Source organism: Nerophis ophidion, linkage group LG05 (genome assembly GCF_033978795.1).
Source record: "Nerophis ophidion isolate RoL-2023_Sa linkage group LG05, RoL_Noph_v1.0, whole genome shotgun sequence".
NCBI classification, from domain to species: domain Eukaryota; kingdom Metazoa; phylum Chordata; class Actinopteri; order Syngnathiformes; family Syngnathidae; genus Nerophis; species Nerophis ophidion.
In genome coordinates this window covers 24,254,479-24,269,478 of record NC_084615.1, presented here as the reverse complement: position 1 = coordinate 24,269,478, position 15,000 = coordinate 24,254,479, and the positions used below count along the sequence as shown (strand labels likewise).

At 41.2% G+C, this 15,000-nt stretch overlaps 1 protein-coding gene across 3 annotated transcripts in view; it reads right to left on the bottom strand.

Annotated features, from left to right (window-relative positions):
- The window catches only part of mdn1 (midasin AAA ATPase 1), a 279,890-nt gene that overhangs the window by 245,839 nt on the left and 19,051 nt on the right, over positions 1 to 15,000 (bottom strand). For all 3 annotated transcript variants that reach the window (XM_061900349.1, XM_061900350.1, XM_061900351.1), the window contains exons 8-11: positions 11,530 to 11,633; positions 7,160 to 7,274; positions 4,473 to 4,651; positions 265 to 346 (exon numbers count right to left, since the gene is read on the bottom strand). In XM_061900349.1, the coding sequence (XP_061756333.1) occupies positions 265 to 346; positions 4,473 to 4,651; positions 7,160 to 7,274; positions 11,530 to 11,633 (480 nt within the window). The remainder of the gene's footprint in view (positions 1 to 264; positions 347 to 4,472; positions 4,652 to 7,159; positions 7,275 to 11,529; positions 11,634 to 15,000) is intronic.

Here is a 15,000-nt window from a genome sequence, read left to right as displayed (position 1 = left end):
GTGAAGCTTTTGTGACTGGATGTGTTGATGTATTTATTTTGTCAAACAGGCAGCAAAATGAAACTGAAACGTTACAGTGTGTACAGTGTCATGAGACGTATGTGGGAACGGCACATAAAAACATTTTGAACTGAAGAATCCTTTTAAATTGAAGGTGTAACTAACAGCAAGACCAGGTGCCTCCATTCACTTTTTGTAGATTCATGTAAACTACCCTGGGTAGAAATTTCACTCATTGCAAAGTCAAACACAAAACTTGCTTGCCTCTTGGAACACATGCTGCGCTGTGGTTGGAGACGTGCTGTCAAAATCGACACTGATCCTCTCACACCATTTCAGTAAATCCCTGGATGAATAAAAACACACACAAAAAAAAATATCAGCAAAAATGCTGTCTTGCATGAGACAAACTTGTCCAATCAGAGGCAGCGTAATGAGACTGCTCCCCTATATTTACACTGGGAGGAATGCGAATCGCTTTATAGGTTGTATTCAGTCACGGGACTTTTTCTGACTCGTATACTTCCAGTGAACAAAAATCAAACCTCGATGGCTTCCGTGCAGCAAACACACTGCAAGAACTGAAATCTAAGTAAGATTAAATATCCCAAATAAGGGTGATATTTGCTTATTTTCTGTCTGATAAGATAATTATTTTTACTAAGCAGATTTTATGTTAGTGTTTTACTTGTTTTAAGGGTTTTGGTCCTAAAATATATCAGTAAGATATTGCAGCTTGTAGCTGAGATTTTATGACCTTTTTTGAGTAAAAAATGCTTGAAACTAGAATATCAACTGTTGCAAAGCTGTGTCATCAAAAGTCCCAAGTATAAAATAACCTTTTTAAAGTAATAATTTCCTATTTCAAGCATTTAAAAAATCATGACTTTGCTCAATTTTGTCTCATATTTAAAACAGATGACTGTTTCATTTGTTTTCAATAAAACAGTAGAAAAGATGTACTCATATAGTAGTACAGTTGGCTGAGTACAGTAAACTGACAGTTAATATTTTAACATTTAACATGTGACATTTCTAACTATTTTGAACAGAAATAGTTCATGCACATTTAGATGAATTCTTCAAAATTACAATTAAAAATGTTTGGGCCAGGGGCCGGGCTGTATATATGCGCACTAATAGACTGAAAGAGCACGCACTTGGCGCGATGACGTCATGTTATCGATGGAAAAATGCATTTTTAGACCATATGATTTGCCTGAGCGGCTAGGAGACCCCGAGAGTAACAAGCGGTTGTCTTGTTGCCTTTCCATCAAGAACAATAAATTAATTTTTAGTATAAGTTTGCTGGTTTCAAGAACTGTAATGCCGAGAGCATATCATTATGTCAAGATAATGGCAGTAGCATTTACTTAATTTAAGAATATTTTTCAACATATTGAGCAAAAAGGTCTCATATTTTTTTCTCTACCAAGAAAAGAGAACTTATTAGTGAGAATATACTTATTTTAAGGTATTTTTTGGTTCATTGAAGTTAGCTAATTTTACTTATTTTGGAAAGACTTGACAAGCCAAATGTTCTTGTTCTATTGGCAGATAATTTTGCTTAGTTCCTATAAAATACCCCTAATATTTGTATTTTTTTTTTCTTGTTTTTGAACACTGACTTTTTGCAGTGCGCAAACTGAGTATGGAAGGGGCCGAAATCTAACCGCTAAAAGCAGATACAAGCAAAAAAAAAATAACTTTGCAAAAGTACCGATCCCTATACTTTGTCAAAAAAAACCAAAAAAATTGTTGAGTGATCTCAAGTATTATCCAATGGTCCCCTTCCCAGAGATGTCTAACTATCTGGTGCTCCAGACATCCTACATTGCAAAACAGATGAAAAAGTGTGAGTGACTGGGTCAACGGAATTGGTATCCAGACTCTCCCGCGTAAAACATGAATTGTTTTTGCTCGGGTAAAGTTGCATTTCAAGATTTTACTTGGTGTTTTGCAAGGACGCCTCCTTGCATATAAACTGTGAGTAACCCTCCATAGACTTAATTGACTGTTTTTAACATTCTCAATAATTTAACCACTCATTAAGATAATAACTGAACACCTGGCTAGGTGTGAAAGAAGACGAAGAAGTGATCAGAGCTGACTGTAACTGTTTCAGCCATGAACATTGTTGCTGTTGCACGCGTTGTTATGAATATGCATGTTTTCCCCCGTTTTTATCAAAATATAACTATAGATCTTAACATTGTGTATGAGCTGAAAGCTTTATTTATGATTGCTGCCTTGGTAAAAAATTTAACTTTTCTAGGTTTTGCTGACTCGCCGAGTTGGTTGTTTACGTAAAACAAAAACATCAAGATAATACTTGAAGGGGAAGTGATCATTGCCAACCTATGCTTTTCTCGTTGTCGCTGTTTTCCACGCTTCTTGATTACCTCTCAAGTAACTCTCAAAAAATGTTTATACTATTCATGATTTCAACAGTTTCAACAGCCTAAAACAGTGGTTCTCCAATGGGGGTACGCATACCCCTGGGGGTACTTGAAGGTATGCCAAGGGGTATGTGAGATTTTTTTTAAATATTCTAAAAATAGCAACAATTCAAAAATCCTTTATAAATATATTTATTGAATAATACTTAAACAAAATATGAATGTAAGTTCAAAAACTATGAAAAAAAATGCAACAATGCAATATTCAGTGTTGACAGCTAGATTTTTTGTGGGCATGTTCCATAAATATTGATGTTAAAGATTTCTTTTTTTGTGAAGAAATGTTTGGAATTAAGTTCATGAATCCAGGTGGATCTCTATTACAATCCCCAAAGAGGGCACTTTAAGTTGATGATGACTTCTATGTGTAGAAATCTTTATTTATAATTGAATAACTTTTTTATTTTTCAATAAGTTTTTCGTTATTTTTATATCTTTTTTTCCAAATAATTCAAGAAAGACCACTACAAATGAGCAATATTTTGCACTGTTATACAATTTAATGAATCAGAAACTGATTAAATAGTGCTGTATTTCACTTCTTTATCTCTTTTTTTCAACCAAAAATGCTTTGCTCTTGATTAGGGGGTACTTGAATCAAAAAAATGTTCACAGGGGTATATCACTGAAAAAAAGTTGAGAACCACTGGCCTAAAACAATGCAAGCATAGGGCATTTTTCTTTAAAGAAAAATTTCTCAAAACTAATCAAATTTGCTTTTTAAACATCAAATCATTGTCTCCCAAAACGTCATTAGAGACATCAATCTTAACGTCATTGGTATCAGCGAAAACTGGCTAAAACCAGATTAACTTTACACGCTTAACGAGGCATCTCCTTTTACCTATACGAGTGTACATCTTGCCCCTCCACTTAAAAGGGGTGGAGGGATCGCACTAATATCCAATGAAAAACTAAAATTTACCACAAACCTAAATAATAACTATAAATCATTTGAGGTGCTTACTCTGTCTGTCACACCGATACCTCTCTATCTGGTTGCTATCTATTGCCACCATGGGCCATTTTTGGACTTTATCAGTGAATTTTCAGAGTTTGTCGCTGATCTAGTGACACATGCAGATAATATAATTATAATGGGGATTATAATATCCATATGAATACCCTGTTAGACCCTCTGTGCGTGGTGCTCCAGAATATAATCGATAGGTGTGGTCTTACACAAATAATAAATGAACACACGCATTGCAACGGTAATACGATAAACCTAGTCTTTGTCACCACCTCTAAAGTTCTGGTACTCCCAATCAATACCTTATAAAATTTGGAGTTTTGAGTAATAGTCAACACACTACTACTAATAACCACTGCTAACCATCCTAAAAAAAATTTCAGTACAGTAGACTCGCTAACCCAACAAGGGACTCCCCCAGTCGCTCCACCCACCCAGCTGATGACTTTATGAATTTCTTTAATAAGAAAATTAGAAAGGAGATTAAAGATAACGCGTCCCAACGCTAACTGGGTTCTATTAACACAGATGCGAATGTATGTACATCGGTTATTGCCCTCCAACGTAATCTCTCTCTTTGTGAAGAACTACCAGAGAAACTCCTGCGACTTGTAAATGGGACAAAACAAACATGTTTACTTTACCCACTTCCTGGGAAACTTACCAAGAATCTGTTTGAAATATTAGGACCATCAGTGTTAAATATTATTAATTTATCACTTTCCTCCACATCTGCGGTCCCTTCCAAGGTTGCTCGTTCCCACTGGGTTGTGTTTTTTTCTTGCCCTGACGTGTGATCTGAGCCGAGGATGTCGTTGTGGCTTATGCAGCCCTTTGAGACATTTGTGATTAAGGGCTATACAAGTAAACTTTGATTGATTGATTGGCAAATTGCAGCTCAGAATGCTTGACCACCACTACGAACCTTGCATATTTAATGAGCCAGATGTGACATCAGGTGAAAACAACCTATAAGCAATTTGTGACTACTGTTAAGCCCAAAATGAAAATAACAAGCTTCATCGTGGACTAGTCCTCACCTTAGAGACAGTGCTCTGCCTTCCAGCTTTGTGGGTCTCTCCTCAGACTTGCATTGAAGGCTTTCTCGGGAGTTTTGATGTAACAACGGGTCTAAATGTCTCTCGCCTGTCAGGAGGCAGTAAATATCCAAGAGACGATCTGACACCATTGTCAGTGTTGGATACTTGTTGATTACCACCTACACACAGAAAGATTGTCAAATAAGGGATCATTCATGCAGAAGTTTTGTAACCAACAAAAAATGTACAAAAGGTAATTACTACTAATTTGTTGTCCTATGCGATATGTCGATATGACAATGACACGGTGAAGCTGAGTGCAATGCATGGCGAGTCTTGTGTTCATTTTGTGCGGTTCAAGAACATAAACCTACTCAGTGGCCTAGTGGTTAGAGTATCCGCCCTGAGATTGGTAGGTTGTGAGTTCAAACCCCGGCCGAGTCATACCAAAGACTATAAAAATGGGACTCATTACCTCCCTGCTTGGAGCACAGCATCAAGGGTTGGAATTGGGGGGTTAAATCACCAAAATAATTCCCGGGCGTGGCCACCGCTGCTGCCCACTGCTCCCCTCACCTCCCAGGGGTGATCAAGGGTGGTGGGTCAAATGCAGAGAATAATTTCGCCACACCAAGAGTGTGTGTGACAATCATTGGTACTTTAACTTTAATAATACAATCAATACAGCCTATGTTTTATCTTTGCAAATACACACATAATGCCTGATTTACTTAAGGTATGCGTATACCCAAACCCATGCACATTTGATATAAAACGCAAAGCTAATCGACTAAATGTGTGCAAAATGGATTGCGTCGGTTAAGAAAGCAGTATAATAGGGGGGAAATTCATTGTGTCTCTGTCTTCATTAATATGCAGAATATATGCTAATCGCCAAAACGCCCACAATACTGGGAGAAGGTGCAAATATATTAAACAGCATGCGCAATGTGATTTATAAACTCTCATCTAGGGATGTCCGATACTATCGGACTACCGATATTATCGGCCGATAAATGCTTTAAAATGTAAAATCGGAAATTATCGGTATCGGTTTCAAAATTATCGTTATCGGTTTCAGACAGTTAAATGTATGACTTTTAAAAAACGCTGCTGTGTACACGGACGTAGGGAGAGGTACAGAGCGGCAATAAACCTTAAAGGCACTGCCTTGGCGTGCCGGCCCAGTCACATAATATCTACGGCTTTTCACACACACAAGTGAATGCAAGGCATACTTGGTCAACAGCCATACAGGTCACACTGGCCGTATAAACAACTTTAACACTGTTACAAATATGCGCCACACTGTGAACCCACACCAAACAAGAATGACAAACACATTTCGGGAGAACATCCGCACTGTAACACAACATAAACACAACAGAACAAATACCCGGAAACCCTTGCAGCACTAACTCTTCCGGGACGCTACAATATACACCCCCTGCTAACCCAAAGCCCCACCCCACCTCAACCTCCTCATGCCCTCTCAGGGAGAGCATGTCCCAAATTCCCAGCTGCTGTTTTGAGGCATGTTAAAAAAATGAATGCACTTTGTGACTTCAATAATAAATATGGCAGTGCCTTGTTGGCATTTTTTTCCATAACTTGAGTCGATTTATTTTGGAAAACCTTGTTACATTGTTTAATGCATCCAGTGGGGCATCACAACAAAATTTGGCATAATAAATGTGTTAATTCCACGACTGTATATATCGGTATCGGTTGATATCAAAATCAGTAATTAAGAGTTGGACAATATCGGAATATCAGATATCGGCAAAAAAGCCATTATCGGACAACTCTACTCTCATCACAGTTTTGGGAGCTCTATTTTGCGTTTTATTCCACATTCTTTGTGTGTAGCAACACCTTTGAATTAGACTGATAGAAGTAAAAGATATTGGACAGATCTATTCAGCAATTTCTTTTTATAATTTATTAGCTGCTGGATGACTAAAATGAATAAAATTTGGTGTCTTGCGTTTGAGTCATTCCAAATGCACGAACAGCATTCGGTGTCAGTATGCATATTTTTTTTCTTGTCAAGATTACGATTCAGAAAAGGTGTTACAGAATATAAATGTGTCCTGGTTCAACACATTGCACCAGGACACTACATTTGAGCATAACACTAATGTGCAGAAAATTATCAAGTTTCCCTGTAGTAAAAACTTTATATGCATGCAAAATCCCCATTCAAATAGGGAAATCTGCACCATATTGCTGTGTTAGAAGTTCCCACGCAACATGGCTACTTATAGTGCATGCAATTTTATTGTTTGCACGCGCTGTTTAGCGCATGGTATATTATATCTTATGTGGTTTCGATGAGATGCAAACACATTAGAACAAAATAAACTGGGAGGATTTAGCTATTTAATCTAAGATCTGAACAACACAAAGACACGTGCAAGAGCACACAAGCACATAAGCACATACTCAGCAGACACAAGTCGTAAAATGATTTTAATGCAATTGTTCTTCTCTATGTAAATGATAATGGTCAACTTTCATAATAAATACCAATCGACTCCAAAATATTCCCTAACTCCAAACTCTGTTTGCACAGGTGAACCAAATATGTCTAAATCTAATGCCATCAGCAACATTACAGTTGTCTACATGCATAGGGTAGATACAACAAGTACAACATTCAAAACATTCTGCATCCATGTACTTACCATTTTCAGCTCTTCTCTAGTCATGTTACCAATCTGCAGCTTTGTCCAGTACTTATCAAGTAACGCTGCATTGGAGTGTGGTGGTTTGTGCCAGCCACCATCACTGTAGTTCATCCTTTAATACACAAACAATAAGTTAGTTTTGTTATCCAAAACCAAAGACAATATGATATCAAACTATAATTTATGTGTTACCAAAAACTAAGTAATACAAATAAATATGGATATGCGACTACAAGCATATTTGCAAATTGTCATACTTGCCAACCCTCCTAGTTTACCCGAATTTCAGTGCCCCTCCCGAAAATCTCCCGGGGCAACCATTCTCCCGAATTCAACCCGGACAACGATATTGGGGGCGTACCTTAAGGCACTGCCTTTAGCGTCCTCTACAACCTGTCGTCACGTCCGCTTTTCCTACATACAAACAGCGTGCCGGCCCAGTCTCATAATATATGCGGCACAACTGCCACAAATGTGTTGTGGCAGTTGTGGATGTAACCGAGCCACATTGGTTACATCCACAACTGCCACAACACATTTGTTTATCATTCAAATATTACAATTATGATATAATCAAAACAATGATCAAAATGACACCATAATAACCAAATTAAAAGGTAACATAACTTCAAACTTAATCATTGTGAAAATGGCAAATTTAAGCATAAAATAAAATCGAACAAACAAATGTAATAACACACATTATTACAATGGAGTTTATGTTGCACATCGTACACTGCAAAAACTGAAATCTAAGTAAGATTAAATATCTCAAATAAATGTGATATTTGCTTATTTTCTGTCTGATAAGATCATTCTTCTCACTAAGCAGATTTTATGTTACTTGTTTTAAGGGTTTTGGTCATAAATTATCTCAGTAAGATATTGCAGCTTGTTGCTGAGATTTTATGACCTATATTGAGTACAACATGCTTGAAACTAGAATATCAACTGTTGCAAAGCTGTGTCATCAACACTCAAGAGTATAAAACTACTTTATTAAAGTAATAATTTCTCATTTCAAGCATGTAAATAAAAAAACTCTCGACTTTTACACAATTGTGTCTCATATTAAAACAGATGACAGCCAAATGAAATGGACTTTGCTGTTTTATTTTCAATGAAACAACAGAAAATACTAACTCATGTAGTAGTACAGTTATTAGTGAGAATATACTTATTTTGAGGTATTTTTGGGTTCATTGAGGTTAGCTAATTTGAATTGTTTTGGAAAGTCTTGACAAGCCAAATTTTATTGTTCAATTGGCAGATAAATTTGCTTAGTTAAAATAAAAAAACCCTCATTTTTGTATTTTTTTTTTTTCTTCTTGTTTTTGATCACTGACATTTTGCAATGTGCCGTCAAGAAAATGTTGAGCCCCAGACGGAATTATAATTACAAAGATGATGGTCATGTTAACATAAGTCTTTGCATATTACCATTTCGTTATTTTATCTGTTTCGTGGACAATTTACAAAAAAAAAGGAGTATAAGTCGCACCTGTCGAAATTGCATAATAAGGAAGGAAAAAAACATATATAAGTCGCACTGGAGTACAAGTCACATTTTTTGGGGAAATGTATTTGATAAAACCCAACACCAAGAATAGACATTTGAAAGGCAATTTAAAACAAGTAAAGAATATTGAACAACAGGCTGAATAAGTGTACGTTATATGACGCATAAATAACCAACTGAGAAGGTGCCTGGTATGTTAACGTAACATATTATGGTAAGAGTCTTTCAAAAAACTATAACATATAGAACATGCTATACGTTTACCAAACAATCTGTCACTCCTAATCGATAAATCCCATGAAATCTTATACGTCGAGTCTCTTACGTGAATGAGCTAAATAATATTATTTGATATTTTACAGTAATGTGTTAATAATTTACACATAAGTCGCTCCTGAGTATAAGTCGCACCCCTGGCCAAACTATGAAAAAAACTGCGACTTATAGTCCGAAAAGTACGGTGTATTGATACTGCATCAGTCTGCCGCCATCTGCTGCCAGCAACAACAGGAGCAGCTGATTGATTGCACCTGTGCTGACTGGAGTAGCGGGAACCAATCCAGAGGGCGCTTGAAGTCAGATGACACGTCATTTTTAAAGAGTGTCATTTGTGATGTGGGTAACATTGGAATTGCTATTGTGACATATACCAGTTTCTTTCATTGAAAAATTGCAGTTCATTTTTATTCTTAGCAAACTCATTTTGGTGGCCAGATTAAAACCGCGGCCCGTATGTTTGACAACCGTGCTTTAAATTGTCAGTAGGTGTGAATGGTTGTTTTTTCTATATGTGCCCTACGATTGCCTGGCAACCAGTCTAGGGTGGACCCCACCACTCACCCGACATCAGCTGAGATAGGCTCCAGCTTACTTGCAACTATAATGAAAATAAGCATTACAGAAAATGGATGGATGGATAAAAAGGATGGCTGGATGAAAAGTGCAGTGGGCCAGTCATTCAGAAGCCTACTCACCTACTCAGTAGCCTAGTGGTTAGAGCATGGGTGTCAAACTCTGGCCCGCCGTTTAATTTCATTTGGCCCTTGAGGAAATATCCAATTAACATAACAGCTGGCCCGCCGGTAGCACCACATTCACCGCTAATACTCATACTTGCCAACCCTTCTGATTTTCCCGGGAGACTCCCGAAGTTTAGTGAAGTGAAGTGAATTATATTTATATAGCGGTTTTCTCTAGTGACTCAAAGCGCTTTACATCGTGAAACCCAATATCTAAGTTACATTTAAACCAGTGTGGGCTGCACTGGGAGCAGGTGGGTAAAGTGTCTTGCCCAAGGACACAGCGGCAATAACTAGGATGGCGGAAGCGGGGATCGAACCTGCAACCCTCAAGTTGCTGGCACGGCCACTCTACCAACCGAGCTATACCGCCCTTAGTTCCCTTCCCGAAAATCTCCCTGGGCAACCATTCTCCCGATTTCCACCCGGACAACAATATTGGGAGCGTGCCTTAAAGGCACTGCCTTTAGCGTCCTCTACAACATGCTGTCACGTCCTCTTTTCCTCCATATAAACAGCGTGCTGGCCAAGTCACATAATATATGCGGCTCTCACACACACATACTTGGTCAACAGCCATACAGGTCACACTGAGGGTGGCCGTATAAACAACTTTAACATTGTTACAAATATGCGCCACACTGTGAACCCACACCAAACAAGAATGACAAAACACATTTAGGGAGAACACCCGCACCGTAACACAACAGAACAAATACCCAGAACCCCTTGCAGCACTAACTCTACCGCAACACTACAATATAAACCCCTCGCTACCACCAAACCCCGCCCACCTCATTTTTATTTTATTTTTGAATTTATTAGCCTGTGGAAAAAGTTATTGTTGATATTTACCTCAGAAAGCTGCAAATAGAAAAGAGGCATTCATTTTTTTAAATAAAATTTTATTTAATATACCACTGATGTTTTTTTGTTTGTTTTTGAAAGTTGATTTTGCACTATTACGTTATTTAAGCTCTGCCTGTTGCATGGGAGGAAGCCCGGGTACCCGGAGGGAACCCAAGCAGTCACGGGGAGAACATGCAAACTCCACACAGAAAGATCCCGAGCCCGGAATTGAACCCAGGTTTACTCAGGACCTTCGTATTGTGAGGCAGATGCACTAACCCCTGTCCCACCGTGCTGCCCTATTTAAGCCTTGCTTGTTCAATATTCATTGCAAAACTTGTTTGGGTCCCTATTAAAAGGTTAATTTGTTCAGCCTTGGCCCGCGGCTTTGTTCAGTTTAAAATTTTGGCCCACTCTGTATTTGAGTTTGACACCCCTGGGGTTAGAGTGTCCGCCCTCAGATCGATAGGTTGTGAGTCATAGCAAAGACTATAAAAATAGGACCCGTTGCCATTATGGTAAGACAGAACATAAACTACCTCCAGATTTGTTCCATGGTATTAAAGTAAGGAAACCGGCTAGACCACAATAGGTCCTTAAAGTGTGTCATTTGTTGTCTTGGCCGCATGTTTTGGGTCATTGTCATGTTGAAAGAACCACTTCAGTGTTATGGCTGAGGCTCAGAGGTTCTCATTCATGATCAAACTGTAAATGGCCCGCACATTAGGCTCCAAATGTGCTGAAATTGTATTGTCCCCTAAAAAAACTGCAGTTCAGAGCACACTTACTTTGCACAGAACACAAATCTTTTCCATAACTGACACATAAAATCTTAGAGTCATTGTATATTTCAAGAGATGACACACATGATAGAAAAAGCCTGCAGGTATTACAAATATGCATATTGTAGTATACTGTATAAATGTAATAGTTACAGATGGATAAACAGGAGATTTATGTTTGTTTAATGGCATTCATACCTTCTTGTTGCAAAGAACTGAAATCCAGGGGATATGTTAATGCTGTCCTCCCGTCCTGGAATCATTAACTTTTTATTCTCCATTAATGGAAGGAGGACAGATACCTTGGAAAAAAGAATATTTTACAGCAGATTAAATGTGTGTCAGTATTGGGTGTACAATAGGTGGAACAGTACATATAATAAGTTTGGACACACCTTCTCCTCATTCAATGCATTTTCTTTATTTTCATGACTATTTACATAGTAGATTGTCATTGAAGGCATCAAAACTATAAATGAACACATGTGGAGTTAAGTACTTAACAAAAAAAAAGTGAAATAACTGAAAACGTCGAGAGAATGCCAAAAGTGCGCAAAGCAGTAATCAGAGCAAAAGGTGGCTATTTTGAACTAACTAGACTATAAAACATGCTTTCAGTTATTTCACCTTTTTTTGTTCATAGTTTTGAATGCCTTCAGTATAGTATACTGATATTATGATATATATATATAATATATTATTATATATATATTATATTATATTATATTATATTATATTATATTATATTATATTATATCTCTGAGCTGCCACCTTACCGTGGTAGAGGAGTTTGCGTGTCCCAATGATCCTAGGAGCTATGTTGTCTGGGGGCTTTAAGCCCCCTGGTAGGGTCTCCCAAGGCAAACTGGTCCTAGGTGAGGGACCAGACAAAGAGCAGCTCGAAAACCTCTATGAAAAGTAAAAACAAAGGACCCAGATTTCCCTCGCCCGGACGCGGGTCACCGGGGTCCCCCTCTGGAGCCAGGCCCGGAGGTGGGGCACGATGGCGAGCGCCTGGTGGCCGGGCCTGTACCCATGGGCCCCGGTCGGGCACAGCCCGAAGAGGCAACGTGGGTCCCCCCTCCAATGGGCTCACCACCCATAGCAGGGGCCATAGAGGTCGGGTGCAATGTGAGCTGGGCGGCAGCCGAAGGCAGGGCACTTTGCGGTCCGATCCTCGGCTACATAAGCTCGCTCTTGGGACGTGGAACGTCACCTCACTGGGGGGGAAAGGAGCCTGAGCTAGTGCGCGAAGTAGAGAAATTCCGGCTGGATGTAGTCGGACTCACTTCGACGCACAGCAATGGCTCTGGAACCACTTCTCTTGAAAGGGGCTGTACTCTCTTTCACTCTGGTGTGGCCGGCAGTGCGAGGCGACGGGCTGGGGTGGCAATTCTGGTTGCCCCCCGGCTTAAAGCCTGCACGTTGGAGTTCAACCCAGTGGACGAAAGGGTAGCCTCCCTCCGCCTTCGGGTGGGGGGGACGGGTCCTGACTGTTGTTTGGGCTTACGCACCAAACAACAGTTCAGAGTACCCACCCTTTTTGGGAACACTCGAGGGAGTACTGGAAAGCGCTCCCCCGGGTGATTCCCTTGTTCTGCTGGGGGACTTCAACGCTCATGTTGGTAACGACAGTGAAATCTGGAGAGGCGTGATTGGGAAGAATGGTCGCCCGGATCTGAACCCGAGTGGTGTTTTGTTATTGGACTTCTGTGCTCGTCACAGTTTGTCCATAACAAACACCATGTTCAAACATAAGGGTGTCCATATGTGCACTTGGCACCAGGACACCCTAGGCCGCAGTTCCATGATCGACTTTGTAGTTGTGTCATCGGATTTGCGGCCTCATGTTTTGGACACTCGGGTAAAGAGAGGGGCGGAGCTTTCTACCGATCACCACCTGGTGATGAGTTGGCTGCGATGGTGGGGGAGGATGCCGGACAGACCTGGCAGGCCCAAACGCATTGTGAGGGTTTGCTGGGAACGTCTGGCAGAGTCTCCTGTCAGAGAAAGTTTCAATTCCCACCTCCGGAGGAACTTTGAACATGTCACGAGGGAGGTGCTGGACATTGAGTCCGAGTGGACCATGTTCCGCACCTCTATTGTCGAGGCGGCTGATCGGAGCTGTGGCCGCAAGGTAGTTGGTGCTTGTCGCGGCGGTAATCCTAGAACCCGCTGGTGGACACCAGCGGTGAGGGATGCCGTCAAGCTGAAGAAGGAGTCCTACCGGGTTCTTTTGGCTCATAGGACTCCAGAGGCAGTGGACAGGTACCGACAGGCCAAGCGGTGTGCAGCTTCGGCGGTCACAGAGGCAAAAACTCGGACATGGGAAGAGTTTGGGGAAGCCATGGAAAATGACTTCCGGATGGCTTCGAAGCGATTCTGGACCACCATCCGCCGCCTCAGGAAGGGGAAGCAGTGCACTGTCAACACCGTGTATGGTGCGGATGGTGTTCTGCTGACCTCAACTGCGGATGTTGTGGATAGGTGGAGGGAATACTTCGAAGACCTCCTCAATCCCACCAACACGTCTTCCTATGAGGAAGCAGTGCCTGGGGAATCTGTGGTGGACTCACCTATTTCTGGGGCTGAGGTTGCTGAGGTAGTTAAAAAGCTCCTCGGTGGCAAGGCCCCAGGGGTGGATGAGATCCGCCCGGAGTTCCTTAAGGCTCTGGATGCTGTGGGGCTGTCTTGGTTGGCAAGACTCTGCAGCATCGCGTGGACATCGGGGGCGGTACCTCTGGATTGGCAAACCGGGGTGGTGGTCCCTCTCTTTAAGAAGGGGGACCGGAGGGTGTGTTCCAACTATCGTGGGATCACACTCCTCAGCCTTCCCGGTAAGGTTTATTCAGGTGTACTGGAGAGGAGACTACGCCGGATAGTCGAACCTTGGATTCAGGAGGAACAGTGTGGTTTTCGTCCTGGTCGTGGAACTGTGGACCAGCTCTATACTCTCGGCAGGGTTCTTGAGGGTGCATGGGAGTTTGCCCAACCAGTCTACATGTGCTTTGTGGACTTGGAGAAGGCCTTCGACCATGTCCCTCGGGAAGTTCTGTGGGGAGTGCTCAGAGAGTATGGGGTATCGGACTGTCTTATTATGGCAGTCCGATCCCTGTACGATCAGTGTCAGAGCTTGGTCCGCATTGCTGGCAGTAAGTCGGACACGTTTCCAGTGAGGGTTGGACTCCGCCAAGGTTGCCCTTTGTCACCGATTCTGTTCATAACTTTCATGGACAGAATTTCTAGGCGCAGTCAAGGCATTGAGGGGTTCCGGTTTGGTGGCCGCGGGATTAGGTCTCTGCTTTTTGCAGACGATGTGGTCCTGTTGGCTTCATCTGGCCAGGATCTTCAGCTCTCACTGGATCGGTTCGCAGCCGAGTGTGAAGCGGCCGGAATGAGAATCAGCACCTCCAAATCCGAGTCCATGGTTCTCTCCCGAAAAAGGGTGGAGTGCCATCTCCGGGTTGGGGAGGAGACCCTGCCCCAAGTGGAGGAGTTCAAGTACCTAGGAGTCTTGTTCACGAGTGGGGGAAGAGTGGATTGTGAGATCGACAGGCGGATCGGTGCGGCGTCTTCAGTAATGCGGACGTTGTACCGATCCGTTGTGGTGAAGAAGGAGCTGAGCCGGAAGGCAAAGCTTTCAATTTACCGGTCGATCTACGTTCCCAT